This window comes from Cynocephalus volans, chromosome 3 (genome assembly GCF_027409185.1).
Source record: "Cynocephalus volans isolate mCynVol1 chromosome 3, mCynVol1.pri, whole genome shotgun sequence".
NCBI classification, from domain to species: domain Eukaryota; kingdom Metazoa; phylum Chordata; class Mammalia; order Dermoptera; family Cynocephalidae; genus Cynocephalus; species Cynocephalus volans.
In genome coordinates this window covers 123,329,338-123,356,203 of record NC_084462.1, presented here as the reverse complement: position 1 = coordinate 123,356,203, position 26,866 = coordinate 123,329,338, and the positions used below count along the sequence as shown (strand labels likewise).

Sequence of the window (26,866 nt, the reverse complement as noted above, 5' to 3'; positions counted from 1 at the left end):
GCAAGCGATTTTTCGTGACAAAAATGCGGCCTAGTGTTTCCAAACTCAAATTGCTATCTCTCCTTGCCACATCAGCCTGAAGAGTTTCAGGAACTGCCAGTATCAGAGAGTAGCAGAAATTGCTTAATAATTCTCCATTTTTAAGGTATTACACAACCTTCATATACATATTGGACAGTGTAAACTGAAATTACATTATGCGAATAATTATTAAAATCAAAACAGAAGCATAAACAAAATTTTACGTTTAGAATTTCAAAGACTCTTAAAACAACATATGTCTTGATTAGATCATTGTATTACTCAATAAAATTCTAACATGAGTCTGAACATTTTCAGGGGATTTCAGAATCATTTGCAGCTGTTAGGACTTTTGAGAAAAAAAAAAAAAAATCCCTTTGCCTTCCCTAAGTCAGCCTTTGCCCTTTCCCAATTTCCAATAATTACCATTCCAAATATTAGAAACGTAGGTTAGGGACAAAATAATGAATGAAATGTAAAAAAGGAAAAATCCAAGTTTCCCCCATAACAAAAACACAGTAAAGCTCAACAAATTTTAAGTGCGAAATTCCAAACCTGATTTCTTTTCTATACACTTAATAGTCGTATAGAAACTTACCTCTTCCTCCAAATCTTTCAATTCCATTTCTTAAAAAGCTCATGTTAAAATATCATAACATGTAAGTAAAGTTCTGCTAAGCACCTCATATCCTTGAGAAAGATTTCAGGTTCTAATATATCCTGCACTATTCTGTTTCCACGTTGTGATCCTGTTTTGACACTTGTGTGGTAAAGGGGTGCTACAGGTGGAGTTGTGACTACCAACCCATAATCTAATTTCATGGACCTCACTCTTTACTAAATATATATATACACACACATATATATGGATGTATATTTTTTAATATATGTATCACTACCCTCTTAAAGTCAACAATTGGAAAGAAAAATCCTGAATTTGTAACTGATAAAAACTAAATTGAATGCTTTATTCTATAGTCTATTCATATAGAGTACCTGATTTCAGCCACATGAAAGATGTTCAAAGATTGTTCTAATAGACTTGAAATTTTACTGTCTTAAATAGGACCTGCTTTGAAGGAGATGGAGAACAAATGCTGTTAGTGTTTGTGACAGCTACTAGAAAACATCCAAGAACACTGGAAACACGCTAACCTGTAAACTTTATCCACAACCTAGACACAGATTTCCCTTATGAGGGGCCCTGTTGCAAAACTGTAAGTACTGGTTACTCCCATTTAATTAAACAGGCAATGTCACAGGCTATAAGATCTAGTCCTTTGGAAGAAAATCAAACAAAATCGTTGAAACTCTTCATTCTACATACTAGTGATATAAGAATTGTTCTCAGAACATATTGAACAAGAGCTGGGCAATTTCCATTGTTTATTCCACGTGTAAATTAAGCATTTTAGTTAAGAATATATGAATGTTAGAATTCAAAGAGGCTCCTCAGTTGTGAAATAAAGTAGATAAAAAAGTCACATTCATGCCTATTACTTGAATAATACAAAGAAAGTATATTCTGTACAAAATCTACTTGAAATTACCAGTGAATTGAAATAATTACCTGAACATTTAAGCAAGAAGAAAAGGAAACCCTTTCACCTAAATTTAACTAGAAAATTGCTCAAATTTTACATTTACTGCAGTTATTCAAATCTATATTATGGGTGCTTAATAGATTCATTCAGATTGTTAGAATTCTAGATCTGGCAGGTACTCTTCAGAACATTTAGGCCAAGGATTATGAATTTAAAGCTGTATAGAGGCCAAGAAGTTGAAATAAATGTAGAGAATTGAGGGCCGACCCCGTGGCGCACTCGGGAGAGTGCGGTGCTGGGAGCGCAGCAGCGCTCCCGCCGTGGGTTTGGATCCTATATAGGGATGGCCGGTGCGCTCACTGGGCGGCCGGTCATAAAAAAAAAAAGAAAGAAAAAAAAGAAAGTGATATTGAAAACAAAAAATGTAGAGAATTGAAGAGTGCATATCTATGTAAGTACTTATTCAGCCTGAGCTTCTTGTTGCCATATAAGAATGGGAGATTATATAATACAGTCTTCAGCTTTTTCCAGAGAACCCAGAAATTCAGAATTTTATATGAACTCACCTTATAAATGTTGAAAACTGATTCATAATTTTCTTAAACAATGCATAAGCCAGTTTTGACCAGCAGCCTGTAATCTAGTCTCCGCTTCTGATATTAGAGTTTTAAAACTGAGACTCCTTCCCCAAAGAATAAGTGACTTTCCAAGATCACAAGATAATTAACATAAATTTTAATTCAATATTTTCATGTCTGAAAAATTTCAGCCAAAATGGTTCAAATAAAATGTATTGACTATGTTTACTGAGTCCACAAAAACAGCATACTTAGTATAGACTATTAAATAAACACTTTAGATAGAGGCAGATATTATGTACTGATTAGTAAATTACATTTTCAATTCTGTAACTTCACTAGTATAATTTGCAGGAGAGGGGATTAAGAGGTGGGGGCATGTCAGCAGGACATACCAATAAGTAGAATTAATTCCATAGGGAGTTAAAAGTTTTATTATGACTATTTTTACAAATATCATTAAATTAGTTTTTCTTTTGTCCTAACCTGGAGCAGACTTTTGACTAACATTTTAATCAACATCTTCAAGACCAAATCATACAGAGAAAATTAATGACTTCTCTAGGCTTATTTATCATGTAACGTCAACTCTCTGAAACCCGGCAAAAGAATAAAGTGAAAAAGAGGCCTCTGGAAGCAAAACAATGTATGTTATTAAGCCCAGTTTTCAGAAAGAGTCATCACAGTCAGTGGCACCACCATCTTTTGGTCACCCTAACTAAAAACCTTACAACAGTTATCCTCACTTTTCCCTTTGATTCTCCTTGCTACTTTCAACCAATCATTAAATCCAATGGTTTCTATCTACAAAAGATCAGTCCATTTTGTCCTTCCAATCATTTCAACAACCACCATCAGATGATATAGGCCAGAGGTTTAAAAATGTGGCGAGGGCTGGCTGAGTGGCTCACTCAGGAAAGTGTGATGTTGATAAAACCAAGGTCAAGGGTTCGGATCCCCGTACTGGTTAGCTGCCAAAAATTTTTTTGAAATTAAAATGTGGTTAGTGGGCCAAACCCAACTCAGCTTTCACACAAAAAATCCAGATTTCTAGCTTTTTTTGAAAATGAGAATATCTGGGGGGAAAAGGCTGAAGGTAAGTAGTTATATCCTTTAGACAAATTTATATCCAAGTTGTGTCCTTTAGACACCCCGAGATTTAGACTCTCACCATTTATTTACCATACTAATGCAATAGCTTCTTGACTGGGCTTCCTGCCTCTGGTCTTTATCCCTTCAATCTTAATTTGACGATGTTCACAGAGAAACTTTATAAGTGAAACTTTTTTATTTTACTGCTTAAATTCTTCAATAGTGACCCCATCGTTTACAACATAGAGTTGACCTCCCTGTTATAACATGCAAAGCTATTCTTGATTTGATCCCTGTATACATCTTCAGCCTCACTCTATGTTCAATCAGACGGAATTGGTTATAATTCTCTGAAAAAGCCATGTTCTCTCCCACTTCTGTACTTTTAAAAATGCTCTCGCCTCAACCTAGAATGCCCGTCCCTTCTTTGTCTGGCTAACTCCTGCCTTTCCTTCAAGATCAGCTCAGGCATGATCTCTGAGACACTTTCCCAGGTTTCTCCTTCCCACTGTCTCTCTACCTACCACTTCCAATCAATCTGTAAGGCAGCTCCTCCTGTACATCAATAGCATCCTGTGGCTATTATTGTACTGTGTTATAATTACTGCTTTTATCTGTTTCTTCCAACTAAAGTGAGCTCCTTGAAGGCCACCACTGTTAAATTTCATCTTATAAATGAGAAAAGTGCTTCCTCAATTACTTCTATGGTAACAGTAGATGAGAAAAGGAACTAATATTTCTTAAAGGCCTCCAATGTGCCAAGTACTACAGCTGGATCCTTTTGCAATATCTCATTTAATAATAAGATTTATAATAAATGGAAAAGTGAAAAAAATGTGGAAATTTAATTGCAGCTTGGTTATTTCAGATATTAGTTGCTTTTGTGTACTGACATTACACCATTTTGAGGTCACAGCTGTCGTTCTGATACTAATATTTTGCTTAAGACTCATTTTTACTTCATATTATTTCTGAGTTAACTCATTTAGTATAACTTTCCTTCATTTGAAAAAACAGGGAGGGCGGGGAACATTGCTCCAAATCAACAAAGCTTAAGGAAAGATTTTTAAAAATTTTTAACAATATCCATGCAACAAAGCATTCGTATAAAGAGAGATTTACATGTAAGATTTCATGGAAAGAGAAACATTATATAAAGTTTTTATAGGGAAGGTTCACTCAAACAAATTTTGCAGCCACTCCTGTATTTAGTAAAATAGGTAAAATTATCGTAAAAGATTTAAAAGGCCAACTTACCCTTTCCGTAAGAATTACAATTGGTGAAAAAGCAGAATTCATGAAATCATAAACATCAATTTGAAATAAATATTTCAGAATCTGAAACTCGGAAGCAGCTTCTGTTGATTTATAAATAAAAATATGTTATCACTTGATATTATGTAACTTCTGAATCTAATTTCTTCTTAAATTTATGCATTAGAGAACAAAATACCTGTTTCTTACCTTTTTGAGGAATGGTTAGCAGGGTATTTTCCGTAGATCTGTCTATTTCCACCTGAGCAGGCCCTTCTGTGTCTACTGATGAATTTGATTTTTCATCATTGCTTTCAGAAGACAGTGTTTTGAAATGTACTTCTCCATGAATTTTCATAGGTAACTCTATTTTAGAGACCATACCTGCAAATAAATAAAGAGGAATGTATTTTTTTTAATACTTGCTTTGTTGTGGGCTTCTCTTCTGTTTTCTAGGCAAGTCATTTTTTGAACCTTTCTGGTCATTGTGACATTTCGTAGAGAAAGAATGCACTAAAACATAAATTGCAGCCTGTATTAGTTCCTATTTCTGGTATAATAAATAACTGCGAACTTAGTGGCTTTAACCATACAAATTTATTCTCTTATGGTTCTGGAGGTCAGAAGTCCTAAAACCAAGGTGATGGAAGGACTGCATTCCTTCTAGAGCATCTAAGGGAGAATTTGTTTCCTTGGTTTTTCTACCTTCTAGAGGCCTACTGCATTCCTTGGTTCATGGCCCCATCCTCCATTTTCAAAGCCAGCAGTGTAGCATCTTCTAATCTGTCTCTCTCTTACTCTGACCCTCCTGTTGTACTCTTATGAAGAACTTTGTGATATTAGGCCCATAAGGATAATCTCTACATCTTAGTTCCTTCAATTAATCACATCTGCAAGGTCCTATTTACCATGTAAAGTAACATATTCACAGGATCTGGGAGTTAAGACATATACATCTTTGAGGGGCCTTTACTCAGCCTATCACATAACCCTTTCCTTTATTCCTTGGCCCAGGAAGAATTATAAAAACTATATATGATTCTATTCTCCACAAGGTCTTTTTGTCTTAAAAACAAAACTAACATAACTGTCAACAACTCTCTATAAGCGTATGACTAAAAATGGGACAATAAATAGACCCCCTTAAGATTTCATTCCTTTTAGACACATTAATTGTCCAAGAAGGTATTATATCTAAATGACAATTGCAAAAATACGTATCCCTGCCTTTCAAGAAAATCAGTGAGATAGATTTTTCTTACTTTAACTGTTCGAGAACCAGAGTCAAAATGACCAATATTATTTATGGTATCTATAGACTACTTGATATTGGTGGTTAATTGTATTTAATAAACAAAACTAACAGGTAGTTGCACAAAGAAAGGCAGAGTTAGAACTTACAGAAATTAATTTCCAAGTTCAAAAATCTAATCCACTGGATCATGCATATCTACAATACATATTTGCTAATATGCATTATTAAATATAAAAATCATATCACTAAAACTTTCAATGGGGTTACTCCAAAGGCAGAAGAACCACCCCACTACTAAAGAAACCATATTAGCCATTTGCACAGGAAGATGCCAATATTTTTAGGATATTAGAAACAACTTTAAAAATAATAAGGTGTTAATGAAATGTCATGCATTATTGTAATTTTTCTTTTCTCTTGTAGCTTTACTAATTTCAAGTTCCTTTGTTTCCCCCTATATCCTATATCTAGTATATTACACTATTATATGTCACATCAAATCATATCATATATCATATCAAATCACATCACATCACACCATTCAAGGAAAGTATTAAAAGAAACAATGAATAAAGCTTTATAAACTCCACAATCAAACAAATACTGTACATTAAGTGAAAATTTTGAAGGAAAATATCATTTAGAGTAATTCTTATTAGCATTTACAGTATGTTTTATATTTTAGAGTACACTATGTTATTTGCTAATTTACTAGAGTGTGTTGTATAAAACAAATATAGAAATGTGAGTCCAAGATATATTTTTGACACCATTATTTAAGATATCTTAGTAATTATTAATTTATTTTAGAAATTATCAATAAAATGTTTGTGGGATTAAAATAATGCTATTTTGTATGTTTGCATTGGCATCGTAGAGGAGAAATACTGTACTATAAATAGAATATAAAAATAACAACTATAAGCTATTCTCATTTAACTGCTAAAATACATACTTCTGTGACTACATACAAGTATATGCTTATTTTCTCTTTATCAGACCCAATACAGCAAAAGGCAATGCTGAGAAATCAAGTTGAAATCAATACTAAATTGTATTTTGAATCATCTCTATGCCATGAGTGTGTCTGGCAAAGACAATATTGCATGTAAGATTGATATCTCTTTAGTTTGGTGATCTCATGAAGGTCACATATTGCTTCAGTAAGATAAACATATCATAAATTACTATAAAGGGAACTCAAGAAATTATACATCTTACCACTCTGCTTTTTTTTTACAGAAATCAGGTAAATCTCTTCTATCAGATAAAAATTCATGTTATCCAACTGATAAAATGATCTTTACTTTAAGGAAAAATATAAGTTTTATTTTGCATTTCAATGAAACAATGCTGATAAGAGATTTAAGTAAAATGTTCCTGATCTTTCTGCTTTTATGCTACATATTAAATCTCTAAATGAACTATAACATACCTGAATTCAAATTTAGAATGAAAATATGTATGCATATCCCTTGAGAATTTTCATTTAAAAATGATTACCCTTCCCCAAGGTTAATAAAAAGCTTCCAATTTGAAACATATATAGGTCAAAATTCGCCATGTTTGTAATGTTGCATCATATACTTATATCCATGCCATGTCAAAATAGCCATCGATTTATTTTAATGAAATTAATTTAATTTTCAAACAGTTTAAACTGATCACTTGATTGAACTGACTAATCAAAAAAGGTTTTAAAAAGTTCTAACTAGTCCTATCCTGAACTACAGTATTAAAGTAAACTGTGGAATCTATTTCTCACATTATTTTTTAAGACAAGGATAAAAAAGTGTCAGTGTAGTCCTGAAAAGCAATAGTAAAGAGTGGTAAGTGAATTATGCAATGTCTAATTTTGCTCTTTGAGTTTATGATTCTTAACATAGCACTTTGATGCTGCATTTAAAATAAATATATTTTAAGAAAATGAATATTCCCTATTGCATTTTAATATTTAGTTACAGTTTTGAAGTATTATTTTCACATGAATTAAACCTAAGCTTTAAGAATTACATTATGGCTAGCCAGTTAGCTCAGTTGTTTAGAGTACAGAGCTGGTAATACCAAGGTCCAGAGTTTGATCCCTGTACTGGCCAGCCACCAAAACAAATAAACAAAAAATTTATGTTACATACAGATATGCCTTTTTTTTTTTTACAATAGTTTATTAACAGAATTTTAAGTCAAATAAAATAATTTTTTTTAGTATTTAACTGTACTTTGGAAACTTATTATTTAAATAGGCCTAATTGGAGTCTTTTTGTAAAACAGTTACTAATAATATAATATAAATAACTGTTTCCTAATTTATGTTTTATAAATTCTTATATCAGCATATTAGTTTCTTTGTAAATGCAGTTATCTCAAGTCTCAGCCTTTCACAAATACTAATTCATAACCAGTGATTCATTTATCTTATGCACTGTTTCTAATTAAGGCAAGTTTTCATTTGTTATTCCCTGAAAGAGTTGCTGAAATTATTGGAGAAGATTGGCTGTTTAAGCTATTTCTCCAATATCCAGAAAATATGATTTGTGGCTTTATTTAAATCCTTTTGTAGAATTTTTTTTTTAAAAATTTTGTATGATTAAATTTTATTTTAAATATTGGTAAAGGGCCACAAAAAATGTTTACATTATACAATGATTAAATAAATAAATAAAATTTTATTGTAAAATACCTTAAGATCTTCTTGGAACACCAGTGCATCTCCAATCATTCTGTTTCCCTTGAGATTTTATTTAGTAATATTAAGATTTAAGTCCCAGAGTAAACCAGAAATTGATAAAAGGGTGGTTGTTGATTATTGAGTATTTTGAAAAACTGGGTTTCTGGACTTTTTCATCTGATTTGTACTTATAAAAATAAATTATGTTAAAAAATAAAATACAGTGAATTATATTATAGATATTTTTATACCTACCTGACTGACTATATCTGCTTTTCAACCTCATAACTTTCATATTATCTGTGGGATAATTTTCAACTGAAAATTCTTCTGTTTCGTCATTTTCAACTACATTGTTTTGATCCAATATCTGTTTGGGAAATGGCAATTCTGCTTCCTTTGGAATGTTCTGGAAGCTCCAAAGGTTGTCAAATTTATGCAAGAATTTTTTGAAATATGGTAAAGTATCAGAATAATGTGTTTTCTTTAAAACTCTTTTCTTGTCTATTTGATGTTCTGTTTCTGTAATTTTCATCATTTTTATTTCTTGTTTCTTATCAGGGTCAAATGCACTCACTGAAGGATGTTTATGTTTATCTCCCCCAACATCTTCAGTTTTTCCATCATCTGATATAATTTTATCTTCATTGACATATGCAAAGCCTAACCTACCAAAACCAAAATCAAACCAACTCTGCTTGAGAACTGAGCTATCATTAGTGATTATATCTTCTTTTTCTGTTAATATTTCTGTGGCTTCTTCATCAGGTGATACGGAATTGGGAACATCTTGTAGTGGTGTATCATTTTCTTTGAACAATAATTCATGCCCTGTATCCTTATCTCCAAAACCTAAATAACTTGTAAATCCACCACCAAACCAACCACTGGCTTGAGGTTGGAGAAGATGCTCTGACTTAGATGCTTCAGACTGTTTCTCTGGCACTGAATCAAATTCTGATTCAGGTTCTTGCTTATGTTCTGTTTGGGGCTCACCATTATTTAATTCCTTTAGGTCATTCTCATCTTCCACTGCTATTTTTCTACTTTGCAATGAGCTTTCCTGTACAGGTTCTATAACTAATTCAAAAGCCCTCACTTCAACTTGTTCTCTTCCCAATCCAAACCATCCTCTTACTTCAGGCACAGCTGAGGATGGTGAGACATGATCCACTTCTGGAATATGATCCTGTTCCACACTTCCAGCTTCTATTTCTTCCCAGTCCTTTGATTCGCTAGTAATTCTGACGTCTTTGAAAACCTCTGATGATGGAAATTGGTCTTCAAACAAGGTGCTTTCAGAAGTTGCATAAAATCCAGGTTCTATTTGAAAATCATTTTCATATATACTAGATTTTTGGTCTTTATCTTCTTCATATGAATATATATGTTCACCATTATTACTGTTTAACTCACTATCTTCATTTTCAAATGTGTAGCTTACTCCAAGACAAAGAAAGTCAGATTCCTAAAAGAAAAAAAAATTATCATAGACATATATGAACTAAAGATCCTTGTTTCTCCCTGAATTACTTAAAATAGACGACTGTGATTTTCCCAAGACCACACAACTAGCTCAACAGCAGAACAAAAACTAAAATCAGATCTCCTAATCTCAAATACTTCTATCACAACCAACTTTTGGGGATTAATGATATAAACCTAAATGAAAATCCTTTTACATTATGATTTATTTGTATTAACTAGCTGAAAAATTTGAGAAGCAGAGACAATCCATGCTTTGAGTATATTCTGTGAATAAACTCAGATGAAAAGACATGCATGTCCACAAAATCTTGCACCTCCTAAGAATATGCTGAGTGGACACATGCATCTGTGCAGTGATTTGAGAGAGGGTGCTAGGTTTGAATGTGTCCTCCAAAAGCATGTGTTGAACTTAATTCCCAATGCAGCAGTGTTTTGGAGATGGGGCTTAACAAGAGATGATTAGGCCATGAAGGCAGAGTGAATGGGTTAATGCCATTATCACAGGAGCGGGTTTGTTACCATGGGAGTGAGTTACTTAAAAAAGGATGAGTTCAGCCCCCTCTTGCTCTCTCTCTCTCTCTCTCACTCTCTCACCCTTCCACCTTCTACCATGGGAGAATACAGCAAGAAGGCCCTTGCCAGATGCCAGCACCTTGATATTGGACTTCCCAGCCTTCAGAACTGTGAGAAATAAATTTCTTTTCTTTATAAGTTACCCAGTATCTGGTATTCTATTATAGCAGCACAAAATGAACTAAGACAGAGGGTAATTTTATAGCATATGGTCACAGCTCAGACAGATTAAAGACTCTGAAGCATGAAGTCCTGGTTAAAAGCTGCACTAAAACATTTAGACTTCTTTTATTGAGATATTGTATATAGCCAGCGGAAGTGGGAATCTACTTGCTCATCTCACAGAACAACCAAATCATTAAGAAGAAAAATGATGAAGCCATTTTTTAAAAGTCTGAAGGCTAGACAGAGTGATGTATATTGCTCCTTGGATATTATCACTATGAAATAAAAATGAAGTTCATACTTTTAAAGAATAAACTTCAAATTTGCAATTTTACAATATTGCAATATAGTAGGTGATTAAGAACAGACTCTGGAGTCAAACACTCTGGGTTCAACTCCTGACCCTGCCATCTACTAGCTCTGTGACCCTGGCTAAATTATATGACTATTCTATGCCTTACTCTCCTTATCTATAAGGTGGAATAATGACAGTACCTACCTTTTAGGATTGTTGTTAGGATTAAATTAGTCCAGTTTCTCAGAATAGTAACTGTCTCCAGTTAACACTACCCTACCCTAGCCCAAAGTTATACTCTCCCAGATATAGCCAGTGATGCAGAAGTAAAACTCCCAACTCCCTTCCCTCTATTCAGGACAACTCTGAAGGGCCATCCCAGCTTCAGAGCTCCTTATGGAATTGACTGAGACCTTTGTTGCAACTGCATCACAGTTCAACTTCTCTGTCTACCCAATCCTGATTTTCTTTTATTCCTTCACAGGTGCTATTTTCAAGAGTACTCCCCAGTAAACTTTTCAGATGCAAAGATTCAACTCAGTGTCTGTTTCCCAAGGAATTTGTCATAAGAATTAGAGGCATCTGTATGCTTATTATGTGCCTGGCACTATGCCAGGTGCTGGGATTCTGTAGTAAAATAGGAAAAAAACTGTAAATTGCAATAAGCACTATGGAGAAAATAAACAGGAATCTGTAATTAAGAAGCAATAATTTCTTTAGAATCATCACGGAAGGCCTGTGTCACTGATTTTTTTTTTTAAATTTGCAAACGGTATACTTTTTTCCAGCTTTATTGAGGTATAATTAGTATACAAAAACTGCACATAGATTATAATTAACAATTTATTGTATACTTTCAATTAGCTAGAAGAGAGGATTTTGAATGTTCCCAACACAAAGAAATGACAAATGTTTGAGGTGATGGATAGGTTGATTAACCTGATTTGGTCATTACACGTTGTATACATGCATTGAAATATCACATAGTAGTACCCCATAAATATGTACAATTATTATGTGTCAATTAAAATTTTTAAAAAGAAAAAATTAAGGTTAAAAAATAAAAGTAACAAACTATTGACACACACAACATTTTAGATGGATTTCAAGGAATATATTCTGACTGAAAAAATTTAATCCCAAAGGTTATGTATAGTATGATTTCATTTATATACTGTTCTTGAAATGACAAAATCATAGCGATGGAGAACAGATTAGTGGTTTATAGGGGTTCAGGAAGGGGTAGGGAGGGAGCTGAGTGTTGTTATAAAAGGGCAGCACAGTCGTTCCTTGTAGTATGGAACTGTTCTATATCTTGACTCTGGTGGTGATTACACAAATGTACACGTGATAAAACTGCATAGAACTAAGCCACACACAAACACAAATAGTTGCATGTAAAACTGGTGAAATCTATATAAAATCAGTGTATTTTATCAGTGTAAATTTTCTGGCTGTGATATTGTACCATGGTCATGCAAGATGCTACCACTGGGGGAAACTGGATGAAGGGTACATAGGATCTCTATGTATTATTTCTTACTCCTGCACAGTAATCTACAAATATTTCAAAATAAATAGTTTTATTTTTAAAAAACTGCACATAATAAATGTATAGTGAGTTTGAACATATCTCCACAATACAGGTACTAAACTATTCATTACCTCCAAAAGTCTCCTTGGAGGAACTGATGTTTAAGCTGTGCCCTAAAGGATAATAAGTAATCAGCCAAGTGAAGAACTTGTGGAAAGCATTCCAACCAGAAAAAACATCCTATTTGGGTCCCTAAGCTGGGAAAGAACTTGGCATGTTCTAAGAACAGTGGAAAGGCCAGTTTGGCCAGGAGCGTGGTGAATGAGGGACAAGATAGAGTCAGCAAGGAGGGCAGAAGTAGACCACATGGGCCTATGAGGTCAGGGTAAGGACTCTGGGCTTTATTCCAGTCCGGTGAAAAGCCATCAAAGGGCTATAATCAAAGGAATGACATGATTTCATTTTTTGTTTTTGTTTTTACAAGGTCCATTGTTATTTGGAGAATGAATTGGAAGAGGGCAAAAGTAGAGGCAAGGAGAACAGAAGGCTATTGTAGTACTATAATCAAGAGATAATGGTGCCTTGGGTTAGGGCTATGATAAAAGTGGAAATGAAGAGAAGACAATGAACTCCAAATGTATTTTAGAGATAGAACTAACAGAACCAATTACTCTACAGTAAATGGACAGTTAATCCCAGAGTTTGAGCTGGGAAAGAGCCAGAAAATGGTTTGTTTAACTAGACAGACTCAATTCACACTGACCTCATTTAAGGTAAATTAGCTTAACCTGGAATCTGAATTAAATGGGTTAATCAAGTTCATATATTGAAAAGACACATTCTGATTCCTTTTAATGTTATTAAGCCCAACATTATCAAACTCATTAGAAACTCCAGGAGCAAATGAGGTTGTACAATTATGAGACCTAGGGAGTGTGGTGGGAAATAAACTTTGGTACTTGTAGGACAATAGTGTTAGTAATTATATGTAACATACAGCACTAAGTGCTGTTCTATGTACTTTTTTTTTTTTTTTTTTTTTTTGCTGCTGACCGGTACAAGGAATCTGACCCTTGACCTTGGTGATATAACACTGTGCTCTAAGCAACTGAGAAACCGGCCAGCCTTGCATATATTTTACATCTACTAATTTGTTCCACAATAAAGTTGAGGTAGCATTATATTATACTCATCACCCCATTTTACAGATGAGGAAATTGAGGCATACAAGGCCACATAGCTAGTAAGTGGCTAAGCCAGGCTTTGAACTCAGTCCATCTCCAGAATTCATTCTCTAAACCACTACACTCTACTGGCTGTTAATTGCTCAGAAAGCTAAATCCTTTACCATAATCAACTTTGTCTTGCTGAATTTTATTCACATATTCAAACTATTCCTAGAGTAAGCTTTCAGACCAAGTATTATGTGCATTCACTATACAAGGTACATAACCAAGTGGTACTTAAATTGAGAAAACTGATTTAGCCAAGAAATTTTAAATTCGATTAATAACAGAGAATGAGTTTACTCACTGTAGCTGATATTTGGATTTCCTCAGTTATGAACACCTCTTCAATTTTGACTGCTTCTCTGGGAAAATATCCAAAATCCTTTCCTTTCTATCAAAATGAAGAACAATGATTATCAAGGAAGAGTGATCAAAGCAGTAACTATTGAGCCTAATTTTGTCCCATGTCCTTGGCTTTAATCTACTTCAAATCACAAACATTAATCACAAACAACAATTTACATCTAAAAGAAAGTGAGTGAAATCATATTCTTTTGTTATTCCGAAGAACAGCATTCATTTAAGAGAACAAAGAGCCAAACAGTAAAATGCTGCTGTTTCAAACTTCAGAAGTTAAAGCATCCCACATACGAATTTTCCTCCTTTTTCTGTTCTTTAATGACATTCCTTGCCCAGGTGGACCAAAGATTTACACTAGTAGACCTGGTGCTATGGGTCACATGTGTCCCCCCAAAGTTCATGTGTTGGAAATGTAATCCCCACTGTAACAGTGTTAGGAAGGTGGGAAATCTGATTATGATATTTGAATGGTGGGCCTTTGAGAGGTGAATGGATCATGAGGACTGTGACCTTATGAATGGATTAATCCATTGGGTGAGTAATGAGTTATTATAGCTGTGGACTGGTGGCTTTATAAAGAGAACATGAGAGAGCTGGCCATTCTTGTCATATGATTGCCTGTGTCACCCTGTAGCAAGTTCCCACCCAGAGAAAGGACCACTCAGATGTACCCAATGGACTGTGGACTCCCAGCCTCTGAAACTGTAAGAAATAAATTTTGTATTTCTTACAAAATATTTACTTTATTATTACCCAGTTTCAGGTATTCTGTTATAAGCAACAGAAAAAGGACTAATACACCTGGGAAATCAAAAGGCAAGGCAATGGCAGCAGTAACCAAGCTAGATGGAGCTGTAACACATTCAGCATTTTCAGGATGTCAAAATCAGGTAAGAAGTTTAAACTCTGATGGGCCACAGATGAATTCATCAAGATAGTAAAGGTCCTTGAGTCCTTGGGGGAGGATTTGGTTCCATTCAGCTTTTCTGAGGCTTCCTTGATAACAGAGAGCCTCTTAACCCAGCTCAAACACACTTAGGATGTCCCCTGAGAGTGAAGGCTGCACACAACCTCTCTCAGGACATTTCCTATCTTTGTTAAAGTTTAAAGAACACATTTCTTTTGGTCCTCTGATCTAGCACCATTAAATCTCAATTGTGATTCTTCCAGCTCTCCAGGTGCCACAACTATTTGTGGGTCCACAGTGTGGCTCCTTTAACATATATCTTCATACACTAAAAACACCTAATGCACAGAACTAAGTGTGCCTGAAATTTCACCCTGGCTCTACACATTAAACACTGCTTTTGTGTGGGACTATTATTTTCACACATAGTAAGCAATAAAGAATGCTTTCTTTGCCTCTTATGACACCTACCATGACATTTTCCCTACAGCTGCATTGGATGCCTCTGACACATTCAAAACATAGACTGGCATTTTTAAGGCACCCTAAGCAGTAAGAGATTTGGGGAGCTGCAGAGACCAGGCAAACAACTCTGGCCAGCAGTAGTCAGAGGTTCAGTCATATAGTCCCTGATGGGAAGAAGCAGAATTCCAAACAGAATCTGCTCCTTCAAACAGTGACCACAGAGGCTACACCAGGGAGAGATCTGATGCATATGCAATATGGAGATAGTGTATGTATCAGGTTAATCATGGTTGTTCAGCTTGGGAGTAAAATCACTTATCATAGCATCTTTTCACTATAAAGCATAATTATGCAACCAAAGACACAAACTTTTTCCAATTGAAAGCATTAATTAATCATTAATTTTCCTATGTTATATATTCAGAGAGATGATTCAGGCTTCTAGGAATTTCAGTGCACAAGTACTTTGGGCTACAAAAAAGCTTCTCACAGTTGTTATTTTTTTCCGTAAAAAATTCATACACCTAGCTTCCCTTGACTACCCACCTTTCTGAGGATCTCTTCAATAACAACTCAGGCCTTTACTTGCTCAGAAAAACATGTCTTTTAATCAGATTAACTAATACTTTCCAGTCTCTCCAAAACTCAACCATTGACAACATCAAGAGATGACTGGGGTTGCTTCACCATCCCATAATCTCCAATAGCCTCCCTAAAATCTCTCCAAATAAATATAAAATCTAAGTTTAAAAACTATGCATGCTATGAAAAAAATAATTTCAATGCCTTCTCTGAGCCCTCCATCCAAACCAGACTACCTTCCCAAACCTCTTTTGTAGAAATTTTGGAGCCACCACTGAACATGACCATTTTTTGTTTGTTTAAATACGTTAAGGGTTTTTTTTAACATTAATACAGTGCTTTGAAATTTTTAGATTAAGTTCCTTTAGAGATGAAAAATAGTTATCCTTTGCAAGTCGGTCATTTCTTCTGCATTCATTCAATTTTTAAGACTAGATACTTACACTTCCTGCCCACAAATCTTCCCTTTCTCCTGCAAGTTTAACATAAACAGATATCTCTTCTCCCTTAGAGAAGTTCAGGTATCGACAGTCAGGTCCTCTGTAATCTTTCATGGATGAGACTCTGCTTATTAAAGCTATATAAACATATAAAGAAACACACACACACTTTAAATTAAAGTGTTAGTTCTCCCCCTTCCATTTTGCCCTCCTCCAATCCATCGTGAATACTTCCACATGCTAATTTCATTATATAATTCATGGCCTCAAAAACCTATATAGACTACCCAATGCACACAGAATCAAGTCTAAGCTTTTTGCTTGGTACCCCAGGCTGTCCATAACCCAGTCCCCCTTCCCTATCTAAAAGGACCTCCTCCCATTTCTTTATACAGATTCTGGGCTATCATCAAGCTTGTCTATCGTCCCTGGAATATGTCATTATTATTTTCCAGTATGTAGAGAAAGAAAAAATAGTTTTTCTCCTGGCACCTACTGTGTTCCAGGCATTATGACAAGCACTTTAGCGTTTTTATTATATTAAATCCTCAAAACAGATCTATGAGATAAATAATCTCATCTCAATCTAACAAATGAGCTTTTAGCTAAAGTTCAGAGAGTAGGTCATACAGCTCTGGTGGAGCCAGATTTGCACTGAGGTTCTTTTCATTGTGACATCCCCTTCTTTAGTCTGAGCTTTCCTTTGTGCTCCTTCCTCAGTCTACAAATCCTTCATGCTCAATTCATATCCGACTTCCTCTATGAGGCATCCTTGATCATTCCAGCCTACTCTTATTGCCCCTTCTCTGAACTTCAGTATTACCTATTATCTTTACTATGTTGTATCACTATTTACTGTTTCATATTGACCTGTCTTGTCACCATTTACTGGAATAAAAATTCGTGGAGGGCAAGAAATTTATCTTACATTTCATTTTATTCCTCTTACAAGAATAGCACCTACACCCCAGGCTCTGCACATAGTAGGCCCTCAATAACGATGAATGAATCACAGCTACATATGCTAGATTCAGCCGTTCAACATAGAAAGTAATATACGTACCATGTTAACTGTTGTAAGTATACTAACATGTGTAAAATAAAACATTTTGATTAAGTCATGCAATTAAAGTTAAAATTGCTATAAATTTGAATGTTTCCTCTTCATGTTTTGTTTCTGGCCCTAAGGATACTAAAGGTTGTACTGTCAAGAATGAAAGAAAGATTATTATAAACCATGATCTAGTAAACTTCTCTATATATTAAATTACATATCCAAAAGTTTAAGGAAAATGCTTATTCATAAAAATGTTACTTATAAATTATTTATGTTCATACTAATAATATTTTGTATTTTTAATTTGCATGTTGCAAATTAGAAATAATTCTTCTATACTAGAAAGGTAGAACTTATTTAAAAGAAAGTCTGATATATTGGGATGCACTTCATTTTGCACCATAATGGTAATAACAAAAAATAAATCAAGTTCTTAAATAATAGAAAGGAAATTAATTCTCGGTATAGTAGATAGAAGAAATTTAATATTCGATGATATAAATAAAATTACATTTATATCCTAACACTGATTTCAGTATTTTTACATAATAAATGAACACAGAAATGATTAACATTTAATAAAGTTTAGACAGAATAAATCAAGATAATTTGAAATAAAAATATTTTTTAGAAAACTTAGAATGCAAATTTCTGATTATGAAATAGAAACTAAAAAGTAGAAAGACTTTGTAAATAAAGAACTATCAAGTGGTCTGATTTTTTTTATACCAATCAATTATATTTATCTTTAAAAAAAATAAAAGGGCTGATTAATTTGTTTTTGAGGTATGGATTAAATATCATTATAACCTCTGATAAATTGCTATATCAGGCTCATCTTCACCCTTTGTATATTTATATTAAATACTATTACAAAATGCTTTGTGTCTAGCATTTATTTTTTATACTGAGCTATACTTTATAATTCAAATATTTTTCAATGACATTAATTATCATTTTTTATCATGCATGTCCACAATAACATTTTATGTCATTTCAGAGCCTTTCAGTTTAAGAGGAGAAGAAGAGGAAAAAATCAAACTTACTTTCACATTCCAAGTCACCACATTTTTTAAGGTCTGCCAGCAGTTTTGTAGCCACCAGACATTTTGTCACAGAAATAACGAAGAGAAGGATTCTGTGAACTCCAGCCTCCGCCATGCTAAAACAAGCAACCAGGAATCCCAAACAAGATTTAAACCAATTGTTTAGCGTATACGATATGCCAGCCAAAACAGAAGGTAACCTACTCTTTTCAATAATAGAAGAGAAAAAAGTTTGAGGTTTTTTAAGTTTCTTGATAACTACATTTTTCTATCAGTGTGTAAACTTAACTTGAGGGACAAACACTCCCTGTTCTCAATCTGCAGTGTCAGGTATCCAGATAATACATAAGGGTTTAATAATTAACAGGAATTTTTAGTTGGACTAATGTCTTATAAAGGTAGCCAATGTAAAACTGTCTCACTTAAAGGCACCTTGCATTCGGCAGGACAGTTCTTAAACAGACTTCCACAAAAAGGTAATCTCTGTTAAAGACATCAGGTGGATCAGTCAACAAGTACAAACCAAGTATTTGTTACATGCAAATACCAGCTTCAGTGGAGAAAGTTTTTAGTTGTATGTAGAATCAGAAATAATTTGTTAAAAGCATGGTTTTGAAATATTATGATGAAAATTATTTGAAAAAATATTCCCCTTTCATATTTAAAAACTCCTTAGGGTTAGTACGAAGTTAAAACTTATTGTATTTAGTTAAGAATAAGAGTTAAAACATAGTAAATACTTACTATGCTCCAGGTATTGTCTTAAGTACTTAAATATATGATTTGATTTAGTCATACCAACTCTCTGAGGTATGTAATATTATTCCTATTTTTGCATGAGGAAACTGAGGTACATTGAGATGGGTTAAATCACTTATCCAATGTCATATAGTGAGTGAAGAAGAAATTTAAATCTAGGGATTGTAACACCCCCTACTCACAACCACTGTGCTTTACCAAGAATCAAGTCATCTGCCACAGAAAGATGTCTACTCCATCTGCAGCAATACTGTTGCAGAAACAGCAGGTAGAGTATTATACCATGTATTTAAAATTGTGTGAGATTTTGTTTCCTAAATTCTTGCTTAGACACCAAGACTCTCTTGGCTCAAGACAGCTCTCTAAACAAGCCAGTATTAACAAATTGCAGGTGCAGTTGCACCCAATTCAAAGAAGGTCATTTAAAAATTCTCATCAATGCTTTCAACCAAAAACCTTACCTAGGTATGCTACCAAACAAAAACTTGCTTTAGAAATTGACACTGAAGAGTCAAGAATTCAGATTTAGTTTCAGAATCAAAGAGTTAGGCACTGACTTCAGAAATGATTAGATCTTAGGGAGAGTTTAGAATCAAGCCAAAGTCATGAGCAAGGTCACCTTGAAGAACAGACTCAAACTAGAGCAGCCAGACAGTCATACCAACTACAGCTCCTCTCAATTACACACCGTCATCAAGGCATTTATGAACAACCCTTATCCTGGAATTGATTTCAGAGAAAAACTTGCCAAAGAAATTGGAGTTCCATAGTCAAGAGTCCAAATTTGGTTTCAAAATCAAAGATCTAGATTACATGTCCAGAGAAAAAGAAAACCTGATGAGTCCTTAGAACAAGACCGGGGCAGGATATCTGAAATAGAGTTCAAGGTACAGAAGATACACAATATATCACGAACCTCACTAGCAACTCTTATTCTCTGGATCCAGTACATGTTGGACACAGAGACAAATTCAAGTTCAGTGTGTTTGATATCATCATCAATCATCAATCCGGGCCCAAAATCTCTCTCACGGTATTCCTGGGAATCTACCCTTCTGCTGAGAGTACAAGCTAAATTTTCTGAAGATTGTAAACAGGACTTCAGGAGTCAGAGATCAGGTCAAGAGGCACCACACAGCCCTACTGACCCAGCCTGGCTTCAGAATTCAGCAGACCTCGAGACAATGAAAATAAACTTTAAATAATTAAAAAAAATTTTAAATAAATTATTATTTAAAAAATTATTTTTAGTCATCACAGTAATGATTATTCAAGCAAAAATCATCAATTGATGTTAAATTCTTAAAGTAAAAGCCTGATGAAGAAGATATGGATACACCATCTCAAAGAATCTCTTCACACATACTTATTAATTACAAAAGGAAAACTGGTAATTTTGCAGTGGAGAAACCTGTCCTCTACCTTTACCAAGTGGCTGAAATTCGCTTCCCCAGTAATGGCACAAACTAGTGTGAGGTGCCTCCTGATGTGACACACTATCTCTTCTGCAGTATTACTGACAAAAAGTAACCTGAAACTGATTATGAGGAAGCACAAAGCAAACCCAAATTGAGTGACAATCTAGAAGTAACATCCCTGTACCTTCAACAATGGATTGAATAACAACAATAGGAATGGAGAAGAGGTAGGTTGACTCAGAAATACTTAGACAGTAAGTCTCCTGAAGAGAGTTCTCTTTTATATGCAAATGTCTACCATTTACATTAAAAAAGGGGGGGGGGTAGTAACATTCAGAGACCTGTTTGTGCCCGGTTGTGTCCATTTTCCTTAGAGAAAATAGGATTTTTCAAATTGTGGTAAAATATACGTAACATAAAATTTTTGATCATTTTAATTGTACAGTTAAATATACTCACACTGTTGTGAAACCGTCACCACCATCCATCTCTAGAACACTTTCTATTTTGCAAAATTGAAACTCTGTACGCATGAAACAAAAACTCCTCGTTCCCCACCTCCCCCAGCCACTGGCAGTCACCATTCCACTTTTCGTCTCTGCAAATTTGACTATTCTAATTACTTCATATAAGCAGGCTCATACAGTATTTGTCCTTTTGTGTCTGGCTTATTTCACTTAGCATAATGTCTTCGAGGTTCATTTATATTGTAGTATGTGACATAATTTTCTTCCTTTTTAAAGCTAAATAATACTCCATTGTACAGGCATACGATATATGTAATATATTTGTATGTATTACACAACACATAGGTTGTTTCCACCTTTTAGCTATTGTGAATAATGCTGTCATGAACATTGGTATACAAATACCTGTTTGACTCCTTTCAGTTCTTTTGGTTACATACCCAGAAGTGAAATTGCTGGACCATGTACTAAGAAAATTTTAAATAAATAGATGTTATGAAAAAAAAATTGTATGAATATTTCTGTAAGTGGAGAGAGAATGAGTGGGAGAGAGATGTCTGAAAAATGCTCTTCCATGTGGTGGAAGCATATAGTGTAATTTCAGGAGGAACTCACTTTCTTTGTAGTTTTTCTATATTGTTTGGTTTTCTTATTTAAAATCAGTGAGCATATATCATTAAAAATAATAATGCTATGAAAATCAAGTCATTTGAATGTTATCGTTGCTTAAAAAAGGATCAATGCCAGATATTGAATTTTTTGTGTAAAACCCTAGATCTCAGTATGTTTTGGGAAACCACTGTTGTCCCACTTCAATCTTGGGAAAATACTTTTCTGAGCCCTTCTTTACTATACCTTTTCACTGTATTTGAGCATGCCAGTGTGAACACGGTATGCAGGTTCTCAGGACAGAAACTAGCACTTGTGTGACACCACACTCCCATCTAGTGCCTGACACAAATAAGACAAACACCTAGCACCTGAGCAAGCTAAAGTGAAGGACTTTTACTCTCAAGGGACTTAAAAAAAAGGAAGTGTGTTTGTTTTCCAAAAACAGTGATCAGTAGGAAGCTTGCTCTCTCGGAGCTAAGATTTTTATGTCCTTTGAAAGAATCTGATAGATCACGCATTTGGGGGTCATTTGACTTGCAACTGAGCACTGCATAGTTATACACATACACAAACAAAAATGTGTAGGTTAACTTCTTGAATACCTTACAAATCTATAAGCTCTGTTGTCAAAGATATTTAAAGAAGGATCAGCTCTTCAGTTTTAAAAGATGCACAGGATTATTTGCATAACATATTACCAAATCCAATATTAAAAAGAACATTTAGGGCCGAGCCCGTGGCGCACTTGGGAGAGTGCAGCGCTGGGAGCGCGGCGACGCTCCCGCCGCGGGTTCGGATCCTATATAGGAATGGCCGGTGCACTCACTGGCTGAGTGCCGGTCACGAAAAAGACAAAAAAAAAAAAAAAAGAACATTTAGTAATTAATGTAGTTTAACTATCCTTGTTTTGTATTCAATATTAAAGACATTCTAGCTAAATTCAGAACTAATTAATTTAACCATGTTCTAAGTTAAGAACAACAAGATCTCAGCAAAATTTAAATTTGTCTATTAATTGGCCTGAAGGAGATTTGAGTCGAGAAAGATTCTTGCCTAAAATACCAGCCTGGAGAGATTCGCTCCTACCAGAAATACTCCCACACTCTTGCTACTCAATGCACTCAGATGATCTCATTGGTGTTCAGATCATTATTTAAGTATAATTTAACAAGATATCTGAAACTGTTGGTAGCACGATATTGGTTTACTGTCTAACAGAGCCAGGTGAAGAGATGGTACATGAGGGGGACAAGAACATTTAGTCAAAAGAAACCAAAGTATGATTTTCGCTATAAAAACATCATATTAACTTAGCCAGATATTAATTAATTACGGATGCATTTTGCAGATTAAATATGTCAATATTCAAATATAATGCTAATACTGAAGAAGGTGTCATGATAACACAACTCAGCCAGGATACTGATTTAGAAGGCTTACAGCATTTTTCACAATCCACATAGGAGGTGAGAGTACCTAACTGTGTAAAATTAAAGAATGAATCATCAAAGCCATACATATTTAGTATCTTAGAGTTAAAATCACAAAGCCACCCTTTCCATGAGGATATAAAGACATAATCACAAATACTGCACTTCTGTTTGGTGATGTTATTTCTGATACCATGTAATACTATCTTCTCTCTTAGTACCTCAGGTTTCCTAAAATGGGAACACATTTCCTTCAGCTGTCTGCCTGTTACTCTCGCAATTTATAAGGTAGAGAACTTTAATTAGAAGGTAGTTGGGATAAGCAGAACTGATTAAGCTAGGGTTTTTTTGTTTTTTTTTTTTACCAGGAATGGGGTACAACAGCAGAGCATTTGGAAACAGTTCTCATGGTGGACTGGTGCACAGTGAGAGATGGGCCCAGGAGAGACTGAGATTCAAACTGTTGTGAAAGATGTGGCATGACCCCCCACATTCCCACTTCAGGGTAGGGAGTGCATTTAGCAGACAGCTTCCAGAGGGCAGCTATGTCAGGATCTGCCTCAGCTGCACAGGCCACCTTACTCAAGATCACCCCTTCCCGGGTGATCTAGTGAATCTAGTGAATAAACAACAAGGGATTACAAAGGCAGGGTCATGTCAGCCTAATAGGGAGCAACCTACCCAGTATTTCTCATCCAGAACTTCCTGTTGGGTTGACTGAGGCTTTGTAGGGCCTGCATTCCCCTTTGTAGGGGAGACTGCATTGACTTCTGCCCAACCCTGCTTTCTCCCCCTTCTTTTCATAGTTGTTAATCCCTTGAATGCCAAACTCCATCTCAGCACCTGCTTCTAGAGTACCCAACCTCAGAAGCCGTGATACACAGGCGCAAAAAGAGGAGACAGCAGAACTTGAACATTTTGGCCCATTTTTTGTGCCAGTCACTCCATGGCTCTTCCATGTTTGTTGTTTTCGTGTTGCTGAAGGCCAAGTTGTATCTCATTCTGTCTGTATCAGTCAGAGTTCTACCAGGAAACTGATGGACATTCAATTTTGAGAGGATGCCCGCCCCACCCCCCCCCTTGGTTGAAGAAAATTTAGTGAAAGGACTATTTACAAAGGTATAAGCAGGGTTAAGGGAAACCAACAAGGGATGTCACATCCCCAGGCATGAAGGAATAGTGACCACTACCTGGAGAAAACTACAGCAGAGGGCTGCCCAGCAGGAACGTGTAGACTTCAGTAAAGGAACTCAGTCAAGAGAATCTCACTCTGCTCCCACCTTCTGATCTGATGGTGCCTCAACTGACAAAGCCCAGCCAGGTGCCAGCGAATAAGGGAAACCTTTGAAGGAGTCCTAAAGTTCTGTGTTCTGGAGACACAGAACAGAGTGGCAGAGTGAAAGGTGGGTTAGGAGGAGCAAAAAAGAGAATGCTCCACCTATTGTTATTCCTTTACTAGGTATTTCTAGAATAATAGTTTACAACATCCTCTGTATCCAAGGTAGTATGTGTCCGATATTTGCTGATCAGGGAACTGAACTGATTAGTCTCATCAAGAGGTTGGAAAGGAAATTAATGTTCATTGAGCACCAGCTTTGAACCAGTGAGCTTAATATTTCACATACAAATCACACCTTCCAAGGTAGGTATTACTTGTTGAATGTCCATGAGGCACTCTTCTAGGGACTGGAGACAAGAATAAACAGAACGAAGTTCTTGCTGTCACGGACCTTGCATGCTAATGAAGGGAAACACACAAGAACATGCAAACAAATGAACAGGACAACTTCAGGTAGTGCTAAATTATTATGGAAAAAAATGTCTACTTAGATAAGGTTGTTAGGGAAGGCATTTCTGGAGAGTGACATTTGACTTAGATGGGTGAGTGAAGAGGCAGAACATTCTGTGCAGAGGGAAGAATTAATGAGGAGTTCATACTTCATTGTCTGAAGTTCATTACCACAGATTTAAAGATAAAATGAAGGTGTTCCAGTATGTCAGAATCAAGGCCTTAAGGTGGAAACGAACTTGGCATATGTATTCTGGAAACATACAAGGATGTAGAGAGTGGTAGGAGATGAAGTAGCAGACACAGACAGGAATCCAATCATGCAGGGACCTATGGCAGTGGAACTGTGGAGGAAAGTTTTATTCTAAGTGAAATGGGAAGCCATAGGAAGTTTTAAGAAAGAGACATGATTTGTGTTTTAATCATATAACTTCACTTTTTTGCTTATCTAACTCCTACTTATTCTTCAGGTCTTTTAGGTTAAATCATTTAAATACATCACTCAACAAGTTTTTATTGAATGAATGAGAGAATACATGCATGAGTGAATAAATTAACTGATTTCTTTTTAAGGGAAAGTCATGCCTCATGAATAAATGAAAATCTATATTCAGCTGTGTAGCTCAATTCTCCCTCATTTTGAAAAAGAATTCAAGTAATCCTTTTAATTAAATTTCCTCTTCTGTAAGAAATTTGGACAAAAAGAATTGGATCTAGCTTTTCCCATATTTATCTTTGTCGCTAGACTGATATGAGCAACAGCAGTAAAAGTCTCAATGTCCAGCACGCAAAGCTATGAAAAGCCTTTGGATTCTCAAATACTGCAGAGGATGCTTGGCAAGTTGCTATATATGCGTAGGTTAATGAGCAACAGTCTAAAAATATTTGGTATTCCTACTAATTTCCAATTATCAATAATCTATAAATAACCCATATAGGCCAATTTAATATACTCTTACACCATCCTCTCCAAAATCATCTGCCTTCATTCCCTGCTGCCATCCCTCCCTCATTTATGTACCCTTTCCTCCCCACTACCTTTTTTTGTGTCCACATCCCTAGATACCTCACGCTCACAAGCTTCTTTAAGGAAAAAATAAACTCATAAAAAAGTCAGTAACTTAATGTTTATGCCTCCCCTAGATAATTCTATCTTAAAAGCAGTTTATAGTATACAATTTCTTCATGGAAATGAATAAGTTCTTTACAATTATTATTTATTTTATCCATTTTTTCAAAGACGTATAAAATAAAAATACATTATTCTGATATGATTATTTTCCTTATTTTTTTTTCTCTCCTCCTTCTTCCAGATTTCCCTAGGAGGTAGAAATAAATGCCCCCTTCTAACAATGAATTCATGCTAGGTCTTGGCAAATTACTCAGCCTCTTGGAACCGCAAGGTCCTCATCCATAGAATAAGAGATGTGGAGTAAACCACCTCCTCAAGTTCTTCCAGCTCGCATATTCTCTGAATTTCACCGACTTCTGCAAGCAGAACATCTAACTGGATTTAGTAAAACTTCTCTTAATGAGGAGATGACACTTGATTTCTGAAACTTGATTACCACAGACTTAAAAATAAAGTACCTTAGATAAATAAATAAAGTACATGGATGCATCCTACTATGTTACATACAAGGAGATTGGGATGTGAAAATACAAGTAAATAGTAACACACACTAAAATATGCACTCATTCTCTTATTTAACCAATAGCTTTTTGTCGGGCCTTAAAAACTAACGCCACCTTGGGCCGACCCCGTGGCGCACTCGGGAGAGTGCGGAGCTGGGAGCGCCGCAGTGCTCCTGCCGCGGGTTCGGATGGTGCGCTCACTG

The 26,866-nt window shown here is 35.2% G+C and overlaps 1 protein-coding gene and 1 pseudogene across 1 annotated transcript in view; one reads left to right on the top strand and one right to left on the bottom strand.

The window, feature by feature from the left end:
* Window positions 1-18,668, bottom strand: part of MIA2 (MIA SH3 domain ER export factor 2) — a 93,407-nt gene extending 74,739 nt beyond the window's left edge. The window contains 6 exon segments of the mRNA XM_063088739.1: window positions 4,493-4,593; window positions 4,700-4,873; window positions 8,668-9,880; window positions 14,001-14,087; window positions 16,454-16,587; window positions 18,554-18,668. Of these exon segments, the coding sequence (XP_062944809.1) occupies window positions 4,493-4,593; window positions 4,700-4,873; window positions 8,668-9,880; window positions 14,001-14,087; window positions 16,454-16,587; window positions 18,554-18,668 (1,824 nt within the window).
* On the top strand, window positions 18,667-20,387 carry LOC134372739 (double homeobox protein A-like; annotated as a pseudogene).
* The last annotated feature ends 6,479 nt before the right edge of the window (window positions 20,388-26,866 follow it).